The 24,574-nt window shown below is 50.3% G+C and overlaps 1 protein-coding gene and 1 long non-coding RNA gene across 2 annotated transcripts; one reads left to right on the top strand and one right to left on the bottom strand.

Moving 5' to 3' along the window:
• The first annotated feature begins 1,819 nt into the window (after positions 1–1,819).
• Positions 1,820–21,722, top strand: LOC138845629 (uncharacterized). The gene is made up of 2 exons (XR_011382829.1): positions 1,820–3,384; positions 18,822–21,722. It is a non-coding gene; the product is annotated as an uncharacterized lncRNA (long non-coding RNA).
• On the bottom strand, positions 4,643–12,775 carry LOC138845882 (female-specific lacrimal gland protein-like). Its single transcript, XM_070059766.1, has 7 exons — positions 12,701–12,775; positions 12,432–12,571; positions 11,639–11,709; positions 10,954–11,064; positions 10,196–10,297; positions 9,692–9,810; positions 4,643–4,816 (listed from the first exon to the last, which is right to left on the bottom strand). Exons 1-7 carry the CDS (start codon positions 12,773–12,775, stop codon positions 4,643–4,645), a joined length of 792 nt encoding a protein of 263 aa, XP_069915867.1.
• Positions 21,723–24,574: the final 2,852 nt, after the last annotated feature.

The following is a 24,574-nucleotide window of genomic DNA, read 5'->3' as shown; positions in this document are numbered from 1 at the left end:
AAGTCTCAAAAGAGAGAGACTGTTTTTTTTTTTTAAATGTTGATTAACCCAGGCTTTCCCAAACATGTTTGTCCTGCAAAACTGTCTTTTTTTTTTTTGTATGACACCTTTCAGCATCCAGTGAAACTGGTATTCTCTGAAACATACTTTGGGAAACTACACTCTCCTTCTGGTCATAGACTCCAATAAAGATGGTCAGCACCTTGGAAATATTTCTGTTGGATGTTAACTTATTCTTTCTATTCATTATCTCCTGTTTGCAGGAGTGGTGGAGGAATGTGGCTTTTAAAAAATGCAGACTCTATCAGCACTTTTACCTCCTCCTCCTCCTCCTCCCTCCTCCCTCTCCACTCCTTCTCCCCATCCCCCTCCTCTTCCTTCTCTTCCTATTCCCCCTCCCCCCTTCTCCCTCCTGTTGGGGGAAGGGACAGAGAGATGGTGTCTTTGTAGGGGCTGGGCTTTCCAGGAGGAGATGCAAACTGGACCCATGGCTAGGGTGGCCGTAGTGTAAGCAACAGCATGGAAGTCCAGATGGACCAAGTCAGTCCTCCTCTATAACCTTCCAGATGGAAGCTTTGAGAATCTGCTCTCAAGCTCGCCACAGATCATTCCAATGACCTCACTCTCTTCCTATGCCTGTGAAGGAAGGTGGGAAAGTGTTCTCTGCTGGTTCTCAGGTAGAAACAACTGTTTCTGAGACGCTGTGACCCCATAGTTGACCCCTTCTCAAGACCCTAGACCCTTCTTGGTTGCATCTCTCTGGCTTCCTCTGTTTCCTGCATGGCCCAGGGAATGAGCTGCTCTCATGACATCTGGGAGTCAGGGTGGCTGGAAACAGATGTAGTTCTATTCTCATTGCGGTGAGCTGCCACCTGCTCACCAAGCCATCCCAAATGGAAGCATAATTAAAAGAACCTTTTATTTTATTTATTATTATTTTTTCTTTTTTTAGATTCATTTTACTTATTTGAAAGAGAGGGTTACAAGTTACAGAGAGAGGTAGAGACAGAGAGAGGGGTCTTCCATCTGCTAGTTCACTCCCCAGATGGCCACCACTGTCAGAGCTGTGCCAATACAAAGCCAGGAGCTTCCTCTGGGTCTCCCATGTGGGTGCAGGGGCCCAAGGACTTGGCCATCTTCTACCACCATCCCAGGCCACAGCAGAGAGCTGGATCAGAAGAGAAGCAGCCAGGACTAGAACCAGTGCCCATATAGGATGCCGGCACTTCAGGCCAGGGCTTTAACCCTCTGTGCCATAGTGCTGGCCTCCCAAAGAACCTTTTGAAAAAGATTCATGCATTTATTTGGAAGTCAGAGTGACAGAGATGTGAGAGGGGAGAGGGGAAAGGGGAGAGGGGGAGGGGGGAAGGGAAGGGGGGAGGAGGGAGAGGGGAGAGGGGAGAGGAGGGGGGCAAATTTTTTTCTTATCCCAAAATGGGTGCAACAGCCGAGGCCGGGCCAGGTGCCTGGAACATCATCCGATTTTCCCACATGGGTGGCAGGGGCCCAAGCACTTGTACCATCTGCTGCTGCTTTCCCAGGTGCATTAACAGAGAATTGGTTTACATGTTGAGCAGCAGACTTGACCCAGTACTGCAATATGTTATGATGGCAGCTTAACCTGCTTTGACATAGTACTGCCCCCCAACAAAAAACTTTAAAAAGCAACTTACTGACACACTCCTCCAACACACAACATTGTCCTTAAGTTTCTGTTTCATGAAAATGACTGGAATTTTATTTGTTTTCTCTCTCCCTTTCTTCCTGCTCCTCACTCTTGAAGCCTCCTTCCTTTCTCTTTCTTTGTCTCTTTCTTTCAGATTTCTTTATTTATTTGAAAGGTAGAGCTACACAAAGAGAGGAAGAGAGAGAGAGATTTTTCATCTGCTGAATCCAGGAATCAGGAACTCTTAACACCTGGGTCTCCAACAGGAGTGGCAGAGAGCTAGGCACTTGTACCTCCCCCGCCTCCCTCTCTGCCTCTTCCCCCTCTGCCTCCTCCCCATCCCCCTCCACCTACCCCTCCTTCTCCTCTTCCCCCTCCCCTTTGTCCTCCTTCCCCCCTCCTTCTCCCCCTAACTTACTCCCCCCTTCTCCCCATCCCCCTCCTCTCCCTCTCCTCCCCCCCTCCTCCCCTTCCTCCTCTTCTTCTTTTCTTAGGCACATCAGCAGGGAACTAGATGGGAAGTGGAGCAGCTGGGACTTGAATCGATGCTATAATGGCAGACAGTGGCTTATCTGGTAATTATCCTGGAGCAGCCATGGCCAGATCACTGAGTGTTCATACTTCATCCGAGGGACCTTGATTGCTGGGCTTTGTACCCATATCAGCCAATGCATCTGTCCCCTTAACTACAAGACTGTATTCTTTAGCATCCCATCACTTGGTCAATAACTGTGTAGTGGCTTTTGAAACTCCGTAAGGACACATCAGCCAACTGCAAGACTAACAATGACCAAAAATGAAATTATTATTACTTTGGGGGAACAGATGGATTTATCCCCAGCTATTTTACCTCTCTTATGGTATATAGCCATAGTAAGCAGTGTTTGCTATAGCACAGAGTTCCCCGTGCCTAGAAGAAATCAAGGTGTGAAGTGAATACTCAGACAACCATAGATACTAAATGTACAACCATGTAGTGGTCTTCCAGAGTAGAAGTTATATTATTTATGATTTTTGCTTGAGTCAGAAACAAGTTCTGCACATTTTTGCCAGTTGTTAGTCTTTACACAGGAATCACAGCTTGCACAATAGGCATGAAGAGCCAGTCAGGGACTTCTTTGGGGAGTTTTCCAAATTAGCCTACCCATATCCCATTGTGGGCGTCATTGGGTAATTTGAGGATAAATTTAAAAGTTAATTTTAGAGAAACATGGTCTGCTGGAGGAGTGGTGATTTTCAGTACCTGAAAGTCTCTAAAAACTATCCACACACACAGATTAAATTCAAGTGGGGCACTGATGTTTGATGTCCGCCTGTGAGAGGTAGAGCTACAGACAGAAGGAGAGACAGAGAGAAGGGTCTTCCATCTGCTGGTTCACTCCCTAAATGGCTTCAACGGCCAGAGCTGAACTGATCCAAAGTCAGGAGCATCTTCCAGGTCTCTTACGCGGATGCAGGGGCCCAAGGACTTGGACCATCTTATAGCATATGCAGAGAACTTACAGTTCCCAGACCATAAGCAGAGAGCTGGTTGGAAGAGGAGCAGCCAGGGTGCTAACTGGTGCCTATATGGGATGCTGGCACCACAGGCGGAGGCTTAGCCTGCTATGCAACAGTGCTGGCTCCAATCGAACAGCACACCCCCGATCGGGGCCCCGAAAGTCAGAGATGCCGGCGGCGGAGGCAGCCAACAGGACCTGCAGGACAGACAGTGGCTGGTAAGCTCCCACGGCTTCCTGAGGAGGAGCATGGGCTGGGAGGGGGCGGGGCCTTGGAGAGGAAGGGGTGGGCCTCGGACAAGAAGGGGCGGGGCCTCAGAAAGGAGCATGTGCAAGTGAGGGGGCGGGGCCTCAGAGAGGAAGGGGCGGGGCTGTGGACAAGGGCGGGCCTTGGACAAGAAGGGGGCGGGCCTTGGACAGCAGGCTCTGGGGTGGTCACCATTGGCCCCCACTCACCTGCCGCTTGCCCTCGTGGTGGCTGTACTTGGAGAAGAGGCCACTGAAGAGGTTCCCACAGCAGCAGGCCACATGCACCAGGGGCCCCTCCTTGCCCAGGCTGAGCCTGGACGACACCATCAGCACCAGCGTCACAGTCTTGATTAGCAGCGTCCACTTGCCCAGGTAGCCCCGGATCACGAAGCCTCTCAGGATGGTCTTGACCTGAAGTGGGGGATGATGGGAGATGAGGGTCAGGGACAGCGTTGGGAGCCATGCCCACCCACGGAGCCACACCCACCCACAGGATCCACGCCCACCACATCCACCACTCACCTCCGGGATCCCAGAGCCGCTGGTGTAGGATGTGAACACATGCACCACGGACAAGGTCAGGAAGGCAAACAACAGCGCCCACAAGACGTACATCAGGTAATTGAGGACGTAGGTGCTGGCCCCTGGATGGTGGACACAGGGGATGGACATGGCCGATGCTGAGGGTGACGCCCTCGGGTCCCCTGGCCCTGCCCACCCCCAATGCCCTCGGTCCCAAGGCCCCGCCCCCGGCCCCGGTCACCTCAGAGCAGCTGACCAGCAGCTACGCCCACGTCTGCCATAGTGGGCAGTGGTTCGGGTCCTTGAACGTGGTCTCGTTGGACATCCAGCAACACTGCTTGTGGCTGAACCAGAAGGTGGACAGGCACATGCCCTCCTTCAGGTTGATGACCCTGGTCCACAGTCAGATCGATGACTCAGGCCAGGGTGCCTGCAGGGGAGCAGTGGGGGGCCAGACATCACCAATAGATCAGGACCCACTCTACAGGACTCACTGCCCACAGCAGACATCACCAATAGATCAGGACCCACTGTAAGGGACTCCCTGCCCACAGCAGACATCACCAATCGATCAGGACCAGGGGCAGTGAGGGCAAGACATCACCAATCAGGACACACTCTACGGCGGGCGCAGTGACGTCAGCAGGGGCAGGCGGGGAGGGGAGGGACTGGGAGAGGAGGTCGGCGCAGAGACCCGGCTTCCATGTCAGTGGTCAGTGGGGACGCGGGCGGCTGAGGCGCTGAGAGCGCGCGGGACGCGGGAGACGCCGGGGACGCGGGCGCTGAGGGCGAAGGTGGCGGCGGCTGAGGCGCTGAGGGCGGCTGAGGGTCCGGGGAACGCGGGCGGCGAGGGCGGCAGGGGCGCGGGCGGCGACGGCGGCTGAGGGATGCCGGTGGGGGCAGCGACTCCCGGGCGGCTTCGCCCCTTAGGCCCTGTCCCCGCTGCGCGCCGCCATCTTGCGCCCTCGGCGCGGCCATGTTGGGTCCTTGGGAGGGGTCGGGGCACACGGAGGCCACTCCCCTTCTTCCACCTTTGCTCCGCCCCCTGCGCGCTGCTGCCCGCCATCTTGACTCTTCCATATTTTTTCCTGTCATAACAACCCCACATAAGGGTTATATTGCATTAGGTGTCATAAATCATCACCCCAGTGTTAAATCCATGACAGGAGCTCCATCTGGGTCCCCGCTGGCCCCCTCTTGTGTTTTTTCTGTCACCCCGTGCATGTATTCCCTCCCTGGGGGCCGGTGCACCTGCTAGAGACCCGGATGGAGCTCTGGGGACCCAGATGGAGCCCTGTGCTAGAGGCCCGGATGGATCTCTGGGGTGTGCCGGCCTGCAGCACAATGAACCGGGTTTCCTGAAACAGAGAGTGGGAATGTGGGGACAAGGATGCAAAGAATGGAGCCAAGACAAGTCCTGAACAAGGCTTTTTTTGTTTGTTTGTTTATTCAACAAATCCAGTAGTATTTAAACATGACCAGTTGTTTACAAGAAGGAGCACAAAAGATTTACATATCAAAAAGGCTTTTAAGGTTACAAAGAGTTCCCGATAAGGTTCTTAATTATTGACTACACTTAGGTGATAAATGCAGGTTTCAGGTGTGACTGATTATCTATATCATCTCTTGTGAAAGGTTTAGGTTCTTCCTGCCTCTTCCCAGAATCTCCCTAGCCTAATTGTCTGTGCCAGGAAGTCTCCATTCATATGTTTAAGTGTAAACAAAGGGAGTTTGTGGCTGCCCACACTGGGGGGCCAGATGGAGCCCTCCAGACCTGGATGGAGCCCCTGGGGGCCCTGTGCACCTGCTGGAGACCCGGATGGAGCCCCTGGGGAACCTGTGCACCTTCTGGGGACCCGGATGGAGTCCCTGTGGGCCCCGTGCATCTGCTGGAGGCCCGGATGGAACACCTGGGGACCCCGTGCACCTGCTGGAGGCCCGGATGGAACCCCTGGGGGCCCCGTGCACCTTCTGGGGACCCGGATGGAGCCCCTGGGGGCCCCGTGCCCCTTCTCGGGACCCGATGGAGCCCCAGGGAGCCCCGTGCACCTTCTGGGGACCCGGATAAGCCCCTGGGGGCCCCGTGCACCTTCTGGGGATGCGGATGGAGCCCCTGGGGGCCCCGTGCATCTGCTGGAGGCCTGGATGGAACCCCTGGGGGCCCCGTGCCCCTTCTGGGGACCCGGACGCAGCCCCTGGGGACCCCGTGCATCTGCTGGAGGCCTGGATGGAGCCCCTGGGGCCCCGTGCACCTTCTGGGGACCCGGATGGAGCCCCTGGGGGCCCCGTGCATCTGCTGGAGGCCGGGATAGAGCCCCTGGGGGCCCTGTGCATCTGCTGGGGACCTGGATGGAGCCCCAGGGGGCCCCGTGCCCCTTCTGGGGACCCGGATGGAGCCCCAGGGGGCCCCGTGCACCTTCTGGGGACCCGGATGCAGCCTCTGGGGGCCCCGTGCACCTTCTGGGGACCCGGATGGAGCCCCTGGGGGCCCCGTGCATCTGCTGGAGGCCTGGATGTAGCCCCTGGGGGCCCTGTGCATCTGCTGGAGGCCTGGATGGAACCACTGGGGACCCCGTGCACCTTCTAGGGACCCGGATGGAGCCCCTGGGGGCCCCGTGCATCTGCTGGAGGCCTGGATGGAGCCCCTGGGGGCCCCGTGCCCCTTCTGGGGACCCGGATGGAGCCCCTGGGGGCCCCGTGCACCTTCTGGGGACCCGGATGGAGCCCCAGGGAGCCCCGTGCCCCTTCTGGGGACCCGGATGGAGCCCCTGGGGGCCCCGTGCATCTGCTGGAGGCCGGGATAGAGCCCCTGGGGGCCCCGCGCCCCTTCTGGGGACCCGGATGGAGCCCCTGGGGGCCCCGTGCCCCTTCTGGGGACCCGGATGGAGCCCCAGGGAGCCCCGTGCACCTTCTGGGGACCCGGATGGAGCCCCTGGGGGCCCCGTGCCCCTTCTGGGGACCCGGACGCAGCCCCTGGGCCCCCGTGCATCTGCTGGAGGCCTGGATGGAGCCCCTGGGGGCCCCGTGCCCCTTCTGGGGACCCGGATGGAGCCCCTGGGGGCTCCGTGCATCTGCTGGAGGCTGGGATAGAGCCCCTGGGGGCCCCGTGCACCTTCTGGGGACGCGGATGGAGCCCCTGGGGGCCCCGTGCATCTGCTGGGGACCTGGATGGAGCCCCAGGGGGCCCCGTGCCCCTTCTGGGGACCCGGATGGAGTCCCAGGGGGCCCCGTGCACCTTCTGGGGACCCGGATGCAGCCCCTGGGGGCCCCGTGCACCTTCTGGGGACCCGGATGGAGCCCCTGGGGGCCCCGTGCATCTGCTGGAGGCCTGGATGTAGCCCCTGGGGGCCCTGTGCATCTGCTGGAGGCCTGGATGGAACCACTGGGGGCCCTGTGCACCTTCTAGGGACCCGGATGGAGCCCCTGGGGGCCCCGTGCACCTTCTAGGGACCCGGATGGAGCCCCTGGGGGCCCCGTGCACCTTCTAGGGACCCGGATGGAGCCCCTGGGGGCCCCGTGCACCTGCTGGAGGCCTGGATGGAGCCCCTGGGGGCCCTGTGCACCTGCTGGAAGCCTGGATGGAGTGCTCCAGGCTCCTGACTCCAGCCTGGCCCCACCCCCTGGTTGTTGCTGTGGGCGTTGCAGGCATGAACCCTGTGGATGGCAGAGGGCAGAGGATGCTGTACTAGGACAGGGACTGGGTAGACAAGAGCCGCGATGCCAAAAAATTCTTTAAAAAGGGCGGGGGGAGCTCTCAACCCAGGGGCAGGGCTCTCAGCCCAGGTTGGGGGGGGGGTTCTGAGCTCAGTGGGCTCCCTCCTTCCTTCCCTGCACTTCTGGGTTCCTAAGTCACTTCTGGTCCACTTCCGTCCCTTTTATACCCATTTTTGGTACTTCTGGTCCACTTCTGAGTTCTTACAGTCACTGCAGGGTGTCTCTGGGGGTTTCTGGGGGGTCCCTCATGGTCTCAGCATCTCTGGGGGTCACTCGGGGTCCCTTGCATCTTTTGGTGTCTCAGGGGTCTCAGGGGGTCCCAGGGGTCTCTGGGGATCTCTGGGTCTCTCAGCATCTCTGGGGGCCACTTGGGGTCCCTGTGTGTCTCTCGGAGTATCAGGGGGTCTCTGGGAGCTCTGTGGGGTCTGTGAGGGTCTCAGGGGTTCTCTGGGTGTCTCAGGTTCTCTGGGGTCTCTGAGTGTCTCTCAGTGTCTCTGGGGGTCCCAGGGGTCTCAGTGGGGACACCTGTCAACACCGATTACCCCTGCCCATCACTCAGAAACCTGTCACTCAGGAAAAACATTTTAATTCTCATACAAGTTTCTGTCAGTAGATCGGTCCTGGGTCTGAAAGGCAACTTTCCTTGACAGGGACGCCCTCGAGTTTCTGTCAGAGAAGTTTTGCCAGAATCCAATATGGCTGCCACTGCTGTCCAAAATAATTAAAAATAAATTCATTAAAAATTAATTTTAAAAATTCAAAGATTAATTGAAAATAAATTCAATTAAAATTCATTTAAAATTTTATTTAAAAAATTAAAAATTCATTAAAGAATTAGTGCGCCTGCTAGCGTTGCCTAGAAACTGGGTTAAGCCCAGAGGTCCGGGTTGTCTGTGGCTGTTGCCTAGCAACAGAGAGCTGGCCAGAGGCCCTGAGGGCGCCTGCATGGGTTGCCTAGCCATGTTCCTACGGTCCTGGCCGGAGGCTTCGGGGGTCCCAGGTGGACCGGAAATGGAGCTCCTGGGGCCCCTGGGCACCTGCTGGGAACCCAGATGAAGCCCTGTGCACCTGCTAGATACCCGGATGGAGCCCTGGAGACCCAGATCCAGGGGTGGGGGAGGGGCGGGGGTCTCCGCCCTTAGGGACACTCACTGGGGCTGGGCGATCCCTCCCTTCCCCCGAATCTGGGCTCCACAGCCCAGAGGTGCCAGGGCACCATGTTTTCCCACGGTTCCCGGATTGTCCCATGGTCCTGGCCTGGTGGCCACTGGGTTGTCCCAGCTTTGTTGAGGTCCCAGCTGGACCAGAAATGGAGCTCCTGGGAGCCATGAGCACGTGCTGGGGACACGGATGGAGCCCCGGAGACCCAGATGGAGCCCTGGAGACCTGGATAGATCCCTAGGGACCTCTGGAGACCCAGATAGATCCCTGGGGACCCGGATAGAGCTCCTGGGAGCCCTGTGCACCTGTTGGGGACCCGGATGGAGCCCCTGGTGGAAGCTCAGGGCCTAGAGATGGGGCGGGGTTATCATGATTGGCAGCCAGAAAGAGGCGGGACTATGGTGATTGACAGTCCTGATCCCCAAACCTGTGTCCCCACAAGGCGCAGGTGGTGGGGAAGATGGTGCTGGAGTAGGAGTCCCAGGGGTTTCTGGGAGCCAGAAGTGGGGTCCTGGCTTCTCCCAGGGGATTCTGGGAGCCAGATGTGGTGATCCAGCCATGGAACATTCCAGAAAGACCACAGAACCCACAGTCGTGTGCAATGCAGTTTATGGCGTAAGTGAGAGAGAGGAGCAGAGAGAGGGTGAGCTGGGGACAGAGGCTTCCAGGACATTCTAGAACATTCCAGAACATTCTGGAAGCTTCCAGTGGCGATTGCGTCCGAGGGGCAGGGAGACGTCGGTGAGAGTATCTCGGCTGTTCTGTTGCGGGGGGGGGGAACGGAGAAAAAAGGGATGTTTTGGAATGTTAAATAATGTTCAAGAACATTCCAGAGAATTCTAGAACATTCTGGAACAGTCTGCAACATGGCCACACCCACTGGGGCGATCGTGGCCGTGTTGGGAGCATCTAGAATGTTCCAGGGCATTCTAGAATAATCTGGACAATCTAGAACATGGCCCCGCCCACTGGGGGCAATTGTGGCCTTGGTGGGAACATCTAGGGCATTCCAGAACATTCTGGGATATTCCGGAATGTCCAGAAAGCTCTCCTGGGGAGGTGCGGGGACCAGCTGGCACCATGGCTCTGCTCACCGGGGCCTCGGCATTGGTGTCACTGGGGACAGGTGTCTGTCAGGGAGAGAGAGACACAGCTGAGTCAGCACAGGGCAGCCCAGGGGCTGCACAGAACGTTCCGGAATTTTCTGGGACTCCCTGGAACATTCTGGATTTTTCTGGAGCCCCTTGGAACGTGCCAGCCATGCCCCCTCCACCCAGCTCTCACATGCTGGCCCCGCCCCTGACTTATGGCCATGCCCACCATGGCCACGCCCCCACTCCCACCTGGCCATACCCCCTCCACCCCGGCCACACCCCAGGCTCACCCGTGCCGGCCACACGATCCACATTCTCCCTGGGGATCCCAGTCTTCTCCGTCAGCGCCGTGAACCGTGCCAGGTGCTCGTCACTCAGCTCCTGGTCCCGGGCTACAGGGAATGCTGACTGTATACACTCACCCTGTCTAGTTGGCGCCCACTGCATACCGCCAGGTTCAGTGTTGACTGTATACACGTACCCTGTCTAGTGGGTACCCACTGCTTAATGCCGGGGCAGCACAAGGTCAGCACTGACTGTATACATTCAGGGTGCCTCTGTCTAGTGTGCATCAGCTATATGCAGTCAGGGTGCCTCCATCTAGTTGGTGCCCTCAGTGTACCACTGGGGTTGGCGCCAACTGTATGCACCCAGGCTGCATACTGCTGGCCGGACCCACCCGGGGCAGCATGCGGTTGGTGCTGTCTACACTCAGGGTCAGGATGGCTCTGCTAGTGTGTGCTGACTGTATACAGTCAGGGTCATGATGGCTTTCTCTCTCCAGTATGCACCGGCTGTGTACAGTTGACCAAATGCACCCAGGATAGGATGGGGTCAAGATGGCTCTGCTTAGTAAGTGCTGACTGTATACATTCAGCAAAAACCATCTGGATATCTAGTAGGTGCTGACTGTATACACTCGCCCTGTCTGGGGGTGCCAATTGTATATGTTCACTTTATCTAGTGGGTGCCAAATGTATACAGTCGGGGGCAGGCTCTCTCTGTAGTGGGTACTGGCTGTATACATGCGTGTGTGTAGGGTGCTCACCGGCGGCAAGGGTGATGCGGCTGACGGTGCCATCAGCACCCACGTTCTGGCTGAGGAAGACAATGTGGCCGTTGTCCTGCTCCAGGAACTTGAAGTAGTTCTGGCCCTCAACTGTGGGGAAGAGGTGGGCATTTGGGGCATGCCAGGGCATGCTGGGACATTGTGGAACATTTCAGGGCATTATGGAGCATGCTGGGACATTCTGGGGCATGCTGGGACATCCCAGAAGCTTTATCTAGAACATTCCAGAACGTTGTGGTATTGTGTAGAACATTCTGGAACATCCTGGAATTGTCTGGCGCAAAATTGGAAGATTCTGGAATGTTCTAGAACATTCCAGGAGATTCAGAAATGTTCTAGAACATTCCAGAAAAGCATCATGGACCATTTGTGGAAACATCTGGAAAATGCTAGAACACTCTGGGACATTTCTGGAAGACTGTGGAACATTCTAGAGCAAATCCGGGATATTCTGGGAATTTTCTGAAATATTCTGGGACATTCTGGAACATTGTAGAACATTCTAGAACATTCTGCAAAGCTCTCTTCCTGGAATATCACCTGAAGTCACCTGAGACCCCCCCCAGGGCTGTGCACAGACAGTCCCACCCCCACCCCCTGCCCCTGCCCCATGGAATGTCCTGAAATTTTCTGGAACGTCCCAGAATCCCCCCCCTGCACTCACAGTCAGTTGCGTAGACGCCGTCTGCGTTCCTCTGGGCCACAACTGTGTGTAGGGTGCAGACCCCGTTTTCCCTGGGTGGGGGGATGGGCCGGGAGGACAGTTCTGGGATCCATTACTCCTGCCTGCCTGGTCTCTGGGCTCAGCTGCTCCTGCCTGGCCTGCTCTCTGGGATAGATTGCTCCTGCCTGGCCCACCCACTCGATGGCTCTGGGATCAACTACTCATGAATGCCTGGTCTCTGGGATTGATTACTCCTGCCTGCCCTCTCTCTGGGCTCAGCTCATCTTCCTTGTGTCTCTGGGCTTGACTGCTCCCCCGGGCCATCTGCTCTCTGATTCTGGGCTCCACTGCTTTACCCGTCGCTCTCTCTGGGTTTGACTGCTCTCCCCTGACTCTCTGGGTTCGACTGCTCTTCCCTGGCTCTGTCTCTTGGCTTGACTGCTCCTGTCTGCTCTCTCTCTGGGCTTGGCTAGTCTTCCCTATGTCTTTTGGATTGTTCCCCCTGGGCCATATGCTCTGTGACTCTGGGCTTGACTGCTCTCCCCTGGCTCTCTCTGGATTCGATTGCTCCTATCTTCCCTGCTCTCTATCTCTGGGCTCCACTGCTCCCCCCGTCTCTCCTTCTGGGTTCGGCTAGCCCGCCTGGCCCCACCCCCACTCACTTGACATCTAAGCGGACTGTCAGCTCTCTGACTCGGCTTGACTGCTCTCCCGTCTCTGGGATCCACTGCTCCCCCCTGTGTCTCTGACTCTGGGCTGGGCTCGTCTCCCCTGGCCCCGCCCCCATGCTCACCTGACGAAGAAGCTGATCGTCAGTGCGTTGCAGCCTTCGTCGCACTGAATGTTTCGAAGCAGCACCCGCAGGGGGCCGCCGTCCGCGGTCAGGGCGGGGTTGTCAGAGGCAATGGCGACGGTGCGCCAGGGCCCAGAGACCTGAAGAAATGATGCAAATTGATGATGCAAATTAATGATGCGAATTAGTGATGCGAAGAAATGATGCGAACTAATGACGTGAACTAATGTGAATTAATGATGCGAATTAATGACGCAAATTAATAATACCTGGGTGGGGTCAACGTCGGCACAGGCCACGCCCACCACGAGGGCGAGGAGGAGAGCCTTCATCATCGTCCTCATCCTCGTCTTCGTCCTCGTCTTCGTCGTCTTTGAAGCCATCTGGAGCCGACTGGGACCCGGCGTCTATTTATAATTGGGGCTGGGGGGGCGGGAGTAGGCGGGGCCGAGGTCGTGCAAACATTTGGGTTGGCGCCGGGGACGGGAGGAGGTACCTGAACGCTCCTGGAGATTTCGTCATGGATTTTGTGGGGCTTGGAATTTTCCAGAACACCTGGTGGGTGTTTCCAGGGTCTTAGAATGTTCTAGAATTCTATGGAATTTTCTAGAATGTTCTTAAAACTTTTTAGAATAGTTTGGAATGTTCTGCAATGTTCATAGAATGCTCCGGAATGCCTGGTGAGTGTCCTCAGGGTCTTGGAATGTTTCTAGAACATCTGGGGAATATACTTAGGATTTTCTAGAAATCTCTAGAATGCTTTTAGAACTCTCCAGAATGCCTGGTGAGTGTCTTGGCGGGGGAGGCCTTGGAATTCTCTAGAATGTTCTAGAATGTGGAGTTTTCTAGAAATTGTAGAATGTTCTAGAACATCACAAAGCGCCCAGTGAGCATCCTGGGGGGTCGAGTATCTCTCCTGATGGGCTGGAAATTTCCACAGCCCCCAGAGATGGGCACGTGATGTCCTGGGTTGGCCTTAGCCTCAGGCCCCCCCCCCACACTGTATGTGTGCACTTGGGTTGTGTGCCCTGTGTAAATGTCAGCTGGGCTGGGTGCGGTGCCAGGAGGCCCATGACACCCAGCCGGGGAATTTCCACTCAGACCTGCATCCCAGAATCCCCCCAGACTCACTTGGTGGCATTTTGGAGCATTCTAGAACATCCTAGAAAATTCTAGAACATTCAGGGAAAAGTCTGGACTAGCCTAGAACATTCTGGGACATTGTGGAACATTCTGGAACATCCAGGGAAATTCTAGCACATTCTGGAGAGGAATGTTCCAGAGTTGTCCAGAATCCAGATTTTTCTGGCATCTTCTGTGCCTGGGCGCCCAGGCATGACCTCGAGATCTATGGGGAGGTCACTCCAGGTATCTGTGTCTCAGTGAAAAAACTGGCTCAGACCAGTTCCACAGCATGAAATCCTTTAATCCGATTGCTCGCTCTACTTGCCCTGGGCTCAGCCTGGCTCCGGCCAGAACAAAGTGGCCAGGGGAAGCATGGGAGTGTGTGCCAGGACCTGCCTGAGACCACCTGGCACCAAATCTGGAAGATAGTATGGCATTTCTGGCTTCTGGAATTTTCTAGAATGTTCCAGAATGCTCTAGAACATAGCTTTTTTTTGGGGGGGGTGGTCAGGAAATCAGGTTCTCTGACAGAAGTTGAAAAAAGGCCAAAGGTGAGTCTTTCATGAAAGAAAATGCTTTAAAAAAATTTCTGGAATATTCCAGAATGTTGTAGAGCGTTCTTTCCGTCAAAAATCCATTTTTCTAACAAAAAAAGTCAATAAATGACAAGAAATGGCCTATGGAGAAACAACATGGAAGCAAATTTCTAGAACATCCTAGAATGTTCTAGAAAATTCTAGAATGATGTTTCTGTCAGGAAACCTGTTTTAGAACATTCTTTCAGTGAGAAGATCCATTTTTCTGACAGAAAAGTGTCAAAAACATGACCCAAAATGAGGTTTCCATGGAAAAAAAATTTAAAAAATTCCAGAATATTCTGGAAGGTTCTTTCTGTCAGAAAACCTCTTTTACTGACAGAAAAAATCTAAAAACATGAGAAAAAATGGCCTAGGGATCTACAATCAACACACAAAAGCAATTTCTAGAACATTCCAGAGCATTCTAGAAACATTCTTTCTTAAAACCTGTATTTCTGACCAAAAAAGGTAAAAAAATAATCGCCCAAAAATGATGTTTCCATGAAAGAAATCTCAAAAAAAAATTTCCAGAATGTTCCAGAATGTTCTTTTAGTTAGGGAACCCCTGTTTCTGACAGAAAAAGTTTAACAAAAAAGAGAAAAACTGGCCTAGGGAATATCAACAAGAAATCAATTTCTAGAACATTCTTGAATATTCTTTCAGTCAGAAAGTCCATTTTTGTGACAGAAAAAGGTCAAAAAAAGATAAAAATCTGTTTCCCCAGAAAACAAATCCTCAAAAAATTTCCAGAATATTGTAGATTGTTTTAGAAGGTTCCAGAATGTTTCTTTCTGTTAAAAAACCTGTTTTTCTGACAGAAATTTTTTAAAAAGGTCAAAAAAAAGCCTAGGGAGAAACAACATGGAAGCGACTTCTAGAAACATTCCAGAACTTTCTAGAACATTTTTTCAGTCAGAAAACATGTTTTTCTTACAGAAAAAAGGTGAAAAAATGAGCGAAAATAAGGTTTCCATTAAAAAAAATCTTAAAAAAACCCAGAATGTTCCAGAATTTTCTAGAATTTTTTTTTTTCAGTCTGAAAACCTGTTTTCTGACAAAAAAAGTTTTAAAAAATGAGAAAAAATGGCCTAGGGGCCAACAATCAACATGGAAGCGATTCCTAGAACACTCCAGAACATTCTAGAATATTTTTTCAGTCAGAAAATCCGTTGCTTTGACAGAAAAAGGTCAAAAAGCAACAAAAAAATGAGCTTTCCATGAAAAAAAATCTAAAAAAAAATTCCAGAATGTTTTGTCACCCCCAGAATCTGCCCCAGGAGCTCCACCCGGGCCCCCCCGCGAGCTCCCAGCAGCTTCCCGGGTCCCAGGCCGACCCCGCGAGCTGCGTCTGGGTCCCACAGGGGCTCCATCCTGGTCCGCAACAGCTTCCTGGGGACCCGTGCACCTGCCAGAGGAGACCCGGATGAAGCCCCTCTGCACCTGCTGGAGACCTGGATGGAGCCCCCAGAGCCCTGCTGGTGCTGCGGTGCATGCCGGGAGTTGGCTATGGGGCGGAGTCAGGACCCGTGAACCCTGGGGCTGTTTTCGGGGGGTCGCTGTGCCCCCACCCCGGCGCCCCTGGCGCCCCTGGCCACACCCCAGCTCACTCTGGGCGTGCAGCCCCGTGCTCAGCAGCAACAGCAGCAGCCCCAGGTGCACGGCGCTCGGCCATGGCGGGGCGGTGCCTGGGGGACACTGCACATGCGCAAAATCCGTGAGTCATAATGGGCATGAGCTAACATGGCCCAGGTTCACAATGTGCATGCGTCAAATTGCCCAGGGTCACAGTGCGCATGTGCGCTGGGTATGTTTCCTACTGCACATGCACCTCATTCCTGGCCATGGCGGCCATTTTACACTGTGCATGCGTCGAAATGTCCGAGATCATGCTGCGCATGCACACTGGGCGGATTGCTTGCGCACAGTTCCTAAACATGGGCACGGGGTTCACAGTGCGCATGCTGTAGAATCATGGGAAAATATAAACTAGCCTGTGGGTAATGAACAACTGTCGTTAAAAATGTGAAAATGTTGTAAACTGCGAATTTTATGCACAATATGAGACAAAATGGTCACGGAGGTATTCAGTAGCTTACATATATAAGGATCCTTTGGAAAAACAACAGTGATAAAGTGGCACCAGTGCTGAGAACTCGTGGGCGGTTAGAATTGGCATGTGGATTTCTATTTTGGGGTCTGTTGATTTCAGTAGAAGGTAGTTGCTTCATTTTCAGGTCTTTCACTAGAACGTCTAACACCAAGTCTCTCTCTGAGTTAGTTACTGCTTTTTTCTTTAAAGATATTATTTACGTATCTGAAAGAGTTAGGCAGAATTAGAGAGAAAGGGGGAGAGAGAGCGAGAGCGAGCGAATGAGAATTTGTTTTCCATCCACTGGTTCACTCTCCAGATGGCTGCAACAGCTGGAGCTGGGCTGATCCAAACCCAGGAATTAGAAACAACTTCTAGATCTCCCACGTGAGTGCAGGGGCCCAAGGATGTGGGCCATCATTTACTTTCCCAGGCCATAGCAGAGAGCTGCATTGGAAGTGGAGTAGTCAGGACTCAACCCAGCACCCATATCAGATGCTGGCACTGTAGGTGGCAGCTTTATCTGCTACACCACAAGGCTTTTCCCTGAGTTACTACTTTTGAGGTCGGTAGGCTTGTGTGCATAACTTTTCTACTGGTCAGTAGGTAAAAGGACTCAGTGAAAATCCAAGTTAAATCAAAAAAGAACCCAATAAAGTCAACAAGGGAATATGCATATGTTGATGTTGAATTTTCATAGGCCACTGAGAGATGGACACTTGTCTCAAAAGCTACATTCATGTGACTTTGCACATGTGCAGGAAGAGTTGGGTTAGCTCACATGGACTTGTAGGAATCAGAATACACAGGTGAGTCAAAGTTCTTCAGAACCTGGGAGACCTGTTTGCCTCTTCAGAGTTGCAGTCCTGCACCCTGTGCATTCGACAGGGTGGCACAAGTGACACACCAACATTTGAAAGGCCCTGGGGGAGGGTGGGAATCCCTTGATTCCAGTTGGAATCATCATGGAATATTGTAAAATTTTTTTGATTATAGAAGTTTCTGATTTCTTCCAGACAAAACATCAGAAAAGCCCCTAAGAATGTTCTCAGACCAATCACTCTTCATTCCCCATGGAACAGGAAGAAGATGTACACAAGACTGATAGGCCCAAGGGCTGCAGCAGTCCTGCTTTTTCACTCCTCCTGCCTCCTCAGTTTTTACCTTGACCTTCTGCTCAACCTTAGGATCTTCTCCAGAGTGATCATAGTTTTGTTCATGTACTAGTAGAGCTGGGAATGTCTGTCGCAAGAGAGGGAATGTGGTAGACTGGGGGTGTGGGGGGGAGCTCAGGCTACTGTGATCCAAAACTTTACTGTTGGCCCTTTCTGCAACAGGAGAGGTAGGAATGGAGTCTCTCCTTTCAACCATCTCCTCCACCATGCAGGCAAAGAAGGTCATGGGTATTTGCATGTTTCTCTGCCCTAAGGACTCACTGGAGTCTTTCAATTGCCTGTTTTTTTTTCTTTTTATTTTCTTAAGATTTATTTATTTAAGCCGGTGCCGTGGCTCAATAGGCTAATCCTCTGCCTTGTGGCGCTGGCACACCGGGTTCTAGTTCTGGTCAGGGCACCGGATTCTGTCCCGGTTGCCCCTCTTCCAGGCCAGCTCTCTGCTGTGGCCAGGGAGTGCAGTGGAGGATGGCCCAAGTGCTTGGGCCCTGCACCCCATGGGAGATCAGGAGAAGCACCTGGCTCCTGGCTTCGGATCAGCGCGGTGTGCCAGCCGCAGTGTGCCGGCCACGGCGGCCATTGGAGGGTGAACCAATGGCAAAAGGAAGACCTTTCTCTCTGTCTCTCTATCACTGTCCACTCTGCCTGTAAAAAAGGTATTTATTTATTTATTTATTTGAGACAGTTAGAGAGAGGCAGAGGCTGAGAGAGAGAAAGAAAGTTCTTCCATCCACCAGTTCACTCCCCAATTGGCCACAATGGCTGGAGCCAGGCCAGAAGCCAGGAGTCAGGAGCTTCTTCCAGGTCTCCCACATGGGTGCACATGCCCAAGGAACTGGGCTATTTTCTACTGCCTTCCCAGGACATAGCAGAGAGTTGGATCAGAAGTGGAGCAGCCAGGATCAGAACTGGTGCCCCTATCAGATGTCGGCACTGCAGGTGGCTGCTTTATCCACTATGCCACAGTGACACCCACCTTTTGAAGATTTTATTTATTTGAGTGGCAGCGTTACAGTTAGGGATGGAGAGAAAGAGCGTCCATCCACTGGTTCACTCCCTAAATGGCTGCAACAGCCAGTCGTGCTCTGATATCTCTATTCTTGCTAAACCATAAGCTCTACCAATAACATCCGCTCCATTAAAAAAAAGATAATCACACCAGAGGCACAGGTGTCAGCATAGGGACAGGAGACTTGAAGAAGCAAGGTACATGTGGCCCCCAAAAAACCACAATGGTTCTCCAGAATTAGATCCTGAAGTAAGGGAAATCCATGAAATGTCAGAAATAGAATTTAAAAGAGGATGGCGGAATAGTGAGGGCGTGCACCGATAGTCCAGGAAAATTTAGTTTAGTAAAAGGGGAGTTACGGTAGCCTCAGAAAAAAGACCAGGAAAAAGTCACAGGGGAAACTCTTCTGGATCTAGTGGCTGTGAATTGGAGGACCTACTGGGAGAACAAGGTTGCCCACCGCGCGGAAGCTGAGCTGCGGGAGCTGCAGGGTCTGCGCGCCAGTGCAGGAAGGGGAGTGCATGTCACACAGACACCAACGTGGAGAGCAGGGATGCCCTGGGCTCCGAGTCCACACATCGGTGCTGGAAAGGAGGTGAGCTCAATAACCCAAGACATTGGCGGGGAAATGGGGGTCAGAATCTAGAGGGGAGCCAGAAAGTGCACCAGACGCACTACCGGAGAGAAGGAAAAAAAAAAGGTGGGGGGTTTCTCTCTCCTCCAACCTTGCAAAGGTTGCAAGGCTGCAAGGCTTGCAAGAGTTTACAAGAGTTTGCAAGAGACAAAGAGCAGGCCGCCTCTCTGGATTTACATAACAACAGGGGAGAGCTAAGGAACTGAGTCACTACAATTCAGTAGCCTAGGCAACCCAGTGGGAGTCCAGAGGAGAAACAGAGCCTGCACAGACTCTTTGGGTAGAAGCCAGAGATTGGAAGCTAAATACCATCAATTCTGCACAGCCGTGCAGTGCGGTGTTACTTATCCTCTGAATAAAGTAAATAAATAAATAAATAGAGAGAGAGAGATTTACCACGCATAACCTGAGGGTGTCACCTTTGCACACCCGTAACTCGGAAGAACAAAGCAGAGCTCTCAGGCCACACTCATCTCAAGCTTCCAAGTCTCCTCCAACAGCAGGTAGTCCACTTAACACAGACATAGTATAAAATAAAAAAATAAAAAAAACACAGTGACGAAAGAAGAATTAACTATGCCAAGCAACAAACACAGAAATCGAGGGAACAAGATCAACGATGACACTATGATGCCTCCAAATAAACAAAACACCCCAAGCCAAGATTATGAAGATGATGAGATAGAAGAAATGCAAGATACGGATGTCAAAAATTTATGATAAGATCATTTAGAAGTTTTCAAAAGCAAATCCTTAAACTACAGAAATCCTTATTTGACAGGATTGAAAATCTCTCTCGTGAAAATGAAATTTTAAGGAAGAATCAAAATGAAATGCAGAAACTAGTAGAACAGGAAAGTGTGATAGTGAGGAGAAATCAAAATGAAATGAAGAGCTCAATAGATCAAATGACAAACACATTAGAAAGCCTTAAAAACAGAATGTGTGGCAGAAGAGAGAATATCAGACTTAGAAGATAGAGCACAGGAAAACATACAGTCAAACCAAAGAAAAGAAGAGGAAATTAGAAATCTAAAAAATATTGTTGGGAATCTACAGGATACTATTTAAAAAACCAACATTCGAGTTCTAGGAGTTCCTGAAGGCATGGAGACAGAGAAAGGATTAGAAGGCCTTTTTAGTGAGATACTAGCAGAGAACTTTCCGGGTTTGTAGCAGGACAGAGACATCCTAGTAGAGGAAGCTCATAGAACCCCCAATAAACATGACCAAAAGAGATCCTCACCATGACACGTGGCAATTAAACTCACCACAGTGAAACATAAAGAAAAGATCCTAAAATGTGCAAGAGAGAAACGTCAGATTACTCTCAGAGGATCTCCAATTAGACTCACAGCAGACTTCTCATCAGAAACCCTACAAGCTAGGAGGGAATGGCGAGACATAGTACAGGTGCTAAGAGAGAAAAATTGCCAGCCCAGAATATTATATCCTGCTAAGCTCTCATTTGTGAATGAAGGTGAAATAAAGACCTTTCGTAGCAAACAGAAATAGAAAGACTTTGCCGCCACTCATCCGGCCCTGCAAAAGATACTTAAAGATGTGCTATACTCAGAAACACAGAAACATGGCCATCAATATGAAAGAAGGTAAAGGAAGAAAACCTACCAGTAAAAGAGCATGGGAAGCTCAAAGCATATACTAGAAAATATCTCCAGGAAAATGGCAGGGCAAAGTCACTACGTATCAATAGTCACATTAAATATTAATGGTCTTAATTCTTCAGTTAAAAGACACCGATTGGCTGATTGGCTCAAAGAACACAACCCAACTATTTGTTGCCTACAAGAAACACATTTCTCTAACAAAGATGCATGCAGACTGAAAGTGAAAGGTTGGAAAAAGATATTCCATGCCAACAGAAACCAAAAAAAAAAGCAGGTGTATCCATACTAATATCAGACAAAATAAACTTTAATACAAAAACTGTTAAGAGAGACAAAGAGGGACACTATATATTGATTAAGGGTTTAATTCAACAGGAAGATGTAACTATTATAAATGTATATGCACCTAATTACAGGGCACCGGTCTATTTAAAAGATATGTTAAGGGGCTTAAAGGGAGATTTAGATTCCAATACAATAGTACTGGGGGACTTCAATACTCCACTCTCAGAAATAGACAGATCATCCGGACAGAAGATCAACAAGGAAACAGCAGATTTAATTGACACTATTGCCCAAATGGATCTAACAGATATCTACAGAACTTTCAATCCTACACCTAAAGACTTTACATTCTTCTCAGCAGTGCATGGAACCTTCTCTAGGATTGATCACATACTAGGTCATAAAGCAAGTCTCAGCAAATTTAAAAGAATTAGAATCATACCACGCAGCTTCTCAGACCACAGCGGAATGAAGTTGGAAATTAGCAACTCAGGAAACCCAGGAAAGTATGCAAACACATGGAGACTGAACAACATGCTCCTGAATGAACACTGGGTCATTCAAGAAATCAAAAGAGAAATCAAAAACTTTCTGGAAGTAAATGAAGAAACAACATAACATATCAAAACTTATGGGATACAGCAAAAGCAGTATCGAGAGGCAAATTCATAGCAATAGGTGCCTATATCAAAAAATTGGAAAGGTACCAAATAAATGAGCTTTCAGCGCATCTCAAGGACCTAGAAAAACTGCAGCAAACCAAACCCAAATCTAGTAGCAGAAGAGAAATAATTAAAATCAGAGAAGAAATTAACAGGATTGAATAAAAAAAAAAACACTACAAAAAATCAGCCAAGCGAGAAGCTGGTTTTTTGAAAAAATAAACCAAATTGACACCCCATTGGCCCAACTAACTAAAAAAAGAAGAGAAAAGACCCAAATCAATAAAATCAGAGATGAAAAAGGAAACATAACAACAGACACCACAGAAATAAAAAGAATCATCAGAAATTACTACAAGGACCTGTATGCCAGCAAACAGGAAAACCTGTCAGAAATGGATAGATTCGTGGACACATGCAATCTACCTAAATTGAACCATGAAGCGATAGAAAACCTAAATAGACCCATAACTGAGACAGAAATTGAAACCGTAATAAAGGCCCTCCCAACAAAGAAAAGCCCAGGACCAGATGGATTCACTGCTGAATTCTACCAGACATTTAAAGAAGAACTAATCCCATTTCTTCTCAAACTATTCAGAACAATCGAAAAAGAGGGAATCCTCCCAAATTCTTTCTATGAAGCCAGCATCACCTTAATCCCTAAGCCAGAGAAAGATGCAGCACTGAAAGAAAATTACAGACCAATATCCCTGATGAACATAGATGCAAAAATCCTCAATAAAACTCTCGCCAATAGAATACAACAACACATCAGGAAAGTCATCCACCCAGACCAAGTGGGATTCATCCCTGGTATGCAGGGATGGTTCAACATTCGCAAATCAATCAATGTGATACACCACATTAACAGACTGCAGAAGAAAAACCATATGATTATCTCAATTGATGCAGAGAAAGCATTCGATAAAATTCAACACCCTTTCATGATGAAAACTCTAAGCAAACTGGGTTTGGAAGGAACATTCCTCAATATAATCAAAGCAATCTATGAAAAACCCACGGCCAGCATCCTATTGAATGGGGAAAAGTTGGAAGCATTTCCACTGAGATCTGGCACCAGACAGGGATGCCCACTCTCACCACTGCTATTTAACATAGTTCTGGAAGTTTTAGCCAGAGCCATTAGGCAAGAAAAAGAAATTAAAAGAATACAAATTGAGAAGCAAGAAATCAAAGGATCCCTCTTTGCAGACGATATGATTCTTTACTTAGAGGATCCAAAGAACTCTACTAAGAGACTATTGGAACTCATAGAGGAGTTTGGCAAAGTAGCAGGATATAAAATCAATGCACAAAAATCAACAGCTTTTGTATATACAAGCAATGCCACGGCTGAGAAAGAACTGCTAAGATCAATCCCATTCACAATAGCTACAAAAACAATCAAATACCTTGGAATAAGCTTAACCCAGGATGTCAAAGATCTCTATGATAATTACCTTAAAGAAAGAAATAGAAGAGGATACCAAAAAATGGAAAATCTTCCATGCTCATGGATTAGAAGATTCAGTATCATCAAAATGTCCATTCTCCCAAAAGCAATTTATAGATTCAATGCGATACCAATCAAAATACAAAGACATTCTTCTCAGATCTGGAAAAAGTGATGCTAAAATTCATATGGAGGCACCGAAGACCTCGAATAGCTAAAGCAATCTTGTGCAAGAAAAACAAAGTTAGAGGTTTCACAATACCAGATTTGAGGACATACTACAGGGCAGTTGTAATCAAAACAGCATGGTACTGGTACCGAAACAGATGGATAGACCAATGGAACAGAATTGAAACACCAGAAATCAATCCAAATGTCTACAGCCAACATATATTTGATCAAGGATCTAAAACCAATTCCTGGAGCAAGGACAGTCCATTCAATAAATGGTGCTGGGAAAACTGGATTTCCACATGCAGAAGCATGAAGCAAGACCCCTACCTTACACCCTACAGGAAAATGTACTCCACATGGATTAAAGACTTAAATCTATGACCTGACACCATCAAATTATTACAGAGCATTGGAAAAACCCTGCAAGATATAGGTACCGGCAATGACTTCTTGGAAAAGACCCCAGAAGCACAGGCAGTCAAAGCCAAAATTAACATTTGGGATTGCATCAAATTGAGAAGTTTCTGTACTGCAAAAGAAACAGTCAGGAGAGTGAAAAGACAACCGACAGAATGGGAAAAAATATTTGCAAACTATGCAACAGATAAAGGGTTGATAACCAGAATCTACAAAGAAATCAAGAAACTCCTCCACATCAATAAAACAACCCACTTAAGAGATGGGCCAAGGACCTCAATAGACATTTTTCAAAAGAAGAAATCCAAATGGCCAACAGGCACATGAAAAAATGTTCAAGATCACTAGCAATCAGGGAAATGCAAATCAAAAGCACAATGAGGTTTCACCTCACCCCGGTTAGAATGGCTCACATTCAGAAATCTACCAACAACAGATGCTGGCGAGGATGTGGGGAAAAAGGGACACTCACCCACTGTTGGTGGGAATGCAAACTGGTGAAGCCACTATGGAAGTCAGTCTGGAGATTCCTCAGAAACCTGAAGATAACCCTACCGTTCGACCCAGCCATCCCACTCCTTGGAATTTACCCAAAGGAATTTAAATTGGCAAACAAAAAAGCGGTCTGCACCCTAATGTTTATTGCAGCACAATTCACAATAGCCAAGACCTGGAACCAACCTAAATGCCCATCAACAGTAGACTGCATAAAGAAATTATGGGATATGTATTCTTTAGAATACTATACCGCAGTAAGAAACAACGAAATCCAGTCATTTGCAACAAAATGGAGGAATCAGGAACACATCATGCTGAGTGACATAAGCCAGTCCCAAAGGGACAAATACCATATGTTCTCCCTGATCGGTGACAACTGACTGAACTCCAAAAAGGAAAGTTGTTGAAGTGAAAT

This window comes from Oryctolagus cuniculus, chromosome 16 (assembly GCF_964237555.1).
Source record: "Oryctolagus cuniculus chromosome 16, mOryCun1.1, whole genome shotgun sequence".
In the NCBI taxonomy this organism is placed as follows: domain Eukaryota; kingdom Metazoa; phylum Chordata; class Mammalia; order Lagomorpha; family Leporidae; genus Oryctolagus; species Oryctolagus cuniculus.
The sequence above is the reverse complement of the archived record's forward strand: the minus strand, read 5'-3'. Positions and strand labels throughout refer to the sequence as shown.

Bases quoted from the DNA above. Each gene is read 5' to 3' on its own strand.
- LOC138845882 (XM_070059766.1), bottom strand. From the start codon at position 12,775: ATGAGGACGATGATGAAGGCTCTCCTCCTCGCCCTCGTGGTGGGCGTG. The intron at 12,572-12,700 runs GTATTATTAATT...TCATTTCTTCAG, and splicing joins CCGACGTTGACCCCACCCAG to GTCTCTGGGCCCTGGCGCAC. The intron at 11,065-11,638 runs GTGAGTGCAGGG...TCTTCCCCACAG, and splicing joins CGGCGTCTACGCAACTGACT to TTGAGGGCCAGAACTACTTC.